General features: G+C 32.0%; 1 protein-coding gene across 2 annotated transcripts; it reads right to left on the reverse strand.

The window, feature by feature from the left end:
- Positions 1-1,061: 1,061 nt before the first annotated feature.
- LOC127138338 (uncharacterized) lies at positions 1,062-2,467 on the reverse strand. Of its 2 annotated transcripts, XM_051064761.1 has the most exons (6): positions 2,395-2,467; positions 2,124-2,198; positions 1,873-1,992; positions 1,563-1,652; positions 1,427-1,483; positions 1,062-1,339 (listed from the first exon to the last, which is right to left on the reverse strand). In XM_051064761.1, the coding sequence occupies exons 1-6, from the start codon at positions 2,428-2,430 to the stop codon at positions 1,235-1,237; spliced, it is 483 nt and encodes a 160-aa protein (XP_050920718.1). In that variant the 5' UTR covers positions 2,431-2,467; the 3' UTR covers positions 1,062-1,234. The 2 variants fall into 2 exon arrangements, with proteins under 2 accessions (XP_050920718.1, XP_050920719.1); XM_051064762.1 differs by lacking the exon at positions 1,427-1,483.
- Positions 2,468-3,074: the final 607 nt, after the last annotated feature.

Consider the following 3,074-nt stretch of genomic DNA (forward strand, 5'->3'; position numbering starts at 1 on the left):
GCACCTGGATGTGGAACAAGAGGCGTTTCAATCGGACAGATCATTGAATTTCTTGTCAATTTTATGTAATTTTTTTTAATATAATATATTTTTTTCTTCAGTATTTCATTTTATTAATTATATTATAACATTAAAAAACTTTTTAAAAAAATGTAAAAAGAGCATGCATCACATACATTGACGCATACACTATGTAGTGTATGCATGCGTCCATGCATATGACATCAAAGTATGCATGCGCCAATGCATGTAACATCTACATGCATTGCCTTTGCATGTATGCACCAAATCTTTGGACGCCTCCTAGATAGGTTAGTTGATGCCGGTAGAAAAAAATGATTAATTTCATTTTTTTTTAAAATTCATTATTTTAAAAAAAAATCAAAACTTCGCATTGCATGTCATCCACAGAACATGCCACCACAAACTTTAGAATTATGAACAAATAACCTCATTTATCTTAATAATTTCTTTTTTTTTTTTAATATTTAGCATAACCTCATTTATCTTGATAATTTTTTTATTTTTAATATTTAGCATACGGGAATATATCCATTTAAAATTGCTCCAAGCTCAATTCAAAGTTGAAGAGATATAATTAAACAATGAGATAATTATTGTTACGTCAGTTTTAATAGTGATCACTAGTCCTATTGTCTAGTTACAATGGCGTTGACTATTAATGGCCAATAAAAAGTCAAGATTTTCCATTTACTATATAAATGCTACTATAATCTCCTAAAACCAATATAACGATGCTTCTTGCCCGCTGCCTGATCATATTGTATCTAAGAGTCAAAATAATCAAGATTTTTGAGGTGAAAAAGTGCACTATCATAAAATGGGTGGTTACATTACTTATTGGATTAAAATTATAGCCATAACGTCATGGCAACCGGTACTGTATATTGAGAAAGCAAAAGAGTAGATTTTGCTCCGTTACTTTCAACCCTCGTTTGAGCAATAATAATTAAGCCAAAAGCAAATTTATTTGTCTCATTTAACAAAAACAAAACCAAACAAGAAAAACCTATCTTCACACTCATCTCCATACACAATCATTTCAATTCTCAAGTGTGTTTATTATTATAGAGACTAATGTAAAAAGTCACAAACACATTGTATCAACTAAAGACTACTAAAAACAAGAATCACCAAGTAAAAGTACATTTCAGAACTAGATACAGCCAACCATAGATGTAAACAAGTCACATAGTATCAACTGAAAAATCACTCATTTGTGATGGCCTGATTTCTTTTCCTTTCCCTTCTTTTCCTTTTCTGCCCTTTTTAGATCAGCCTTAGGTAGTTTTTTTTCAAAAGACATATCTTCAATATGCTGTAAAATTTGGAGAAAAAAAAGTCAGTAAAATTTAAATCACAATGTCTAATTAATAGAAAACTGGATTGTTGATTGATATCATACAGGTTTTGGAGCAGATTCGAAATGCTTATTACTAAGGTTGTCCCAAAGTTTGTATGCCTATTGAGAGGTAAATAGATGAAAAAAAGACTCCAACCAAAAGATAAAGATTAAATAGTGTTAAATGAACTAACTGCACCTCCTTTGTAATTTCAGGTTGGCTTGAAGCAGAAGCAGCCGGGTCAATAACTTGCACTTTAGGAGCTCTTTTGACATCGTCAAGGTCATTCTGAAAGAACCATGTCCAAAAATAAGCAAAATCACCCAAATCCAGAATTACTTCTAAACAATGAAAAAGACAGACATCTAAACAATGAATACATAATTACTTCTGTCAGAGCCCCAAATACATAATTATATTATCTTAACATCACAACATCTAAATACACCCCAATTGCTTATAAATATTAAAAGGAGGGAATAGTGATAATTGAGGTAGAAGCACAAACCTCAAGAATCCGCTTTTTGATTAGGTTTTCAATGTACTTGTCACTCTCCTCCTGGTTGAATACAGGAGTAGGTTGTAAAACGTCCTCATACACAAAGTCATCAGCATCACCCTCTGGAGCCTGTTATCAAAGCAGTAATAAAATAATATAATAACTACTGATTAACATAATAACCAAGTAAAGCAACAACATTGTAAGAGTAAATCATGAAAGTTGTTAAAAACAAAGGAAAAGGATAACTAATTTCGTACCAGCCCTTTCACTTGCCGAATGAGTTTATGTTCATATCTCGATGGCACAGGAAGTTCGTCTTCCTCCGGATTCCCCTAAAGAAAGATCATAAGCACTTAGTTTTCATATTAAGATTAGTATGTGAGTTCTTTTGAGTACAGTTCAAAACCAAAAAAAAATGATCGGAAGAAGATATACTGAATCAAGATAAGACTTAAGAGATTGGAGGAGAAGATTTTTGTGGCTATATGAATGCTGAAGAAGAGCACAAGGTTCAAGAAGAACAGTTACCTCCGGAGAAGAGGATGAGTCGCGAGGTCCTTTCATGGCGAGAGAGTCTTGAAAGTTACGCAAGAAAATCGTATTTTTGTTTTCGTGATAGTTGAAACTAACTGCGTAAATCTATTTATAGTAATGATTGGTTACCTGCTCTAGCAGGTTTGCCTAGTGAGTGACTGACACCTGTCAGTTAGGCCGTTAAAAGTTTGTTACGAGTTTCACTACTAAAGTTTTTTTAGTTAACTTGTCTAAATAACTTGTGATACAGCCAACTAATTTTTTTTTACTTAACGTGTCTAATTATAATTAAAATGATAAAATTACAGAAATTACACACTACATTATATCATACTAGTTGCAAAATCAATAGCATTGCAGAGATTACACACTACATTATACACATAATTAATCAGAATTACTAATGGAAAAAAAATGTTAACTTTGTATTACCCAAAATAGAGAGTGATTGAAGTAAAGTCCACCTGTTTCACAAAGAGAATATTTTTTTTAATTATCCAGTTTTTAAAAAAAAAAAAATTCAAAAATAACTAAATTTTAAATTTTTTTTCAAAAATGGCCATTTTTGGCCCTAAAATGCACTTAGGCGCCACCCTAGTTGGCGCCTACCCTTAAGGGTAGGGCAAGTCGCCACTAGGAGTGGCGCCTACCTTTAAATGTTTTTTATTTTTTTT

This window comes from Lathyrus oleraceus, chromosome 4, assembly GCF_024323335.1.
Source record: "Lathyrus oleraceus cultivar Zhongwan6 chromosome 4, CAAS_Psat_ZW6_1.0, whole genome shotgun sequence".
Classification (NCBI taxonomy): domain Eukaryota; kingdom Viridiplantae; phylum Streptophyta; class Magnoliopsida; order Fabales; family Fabaceae; genus Lathyrus; species Lathyrus oleraceus.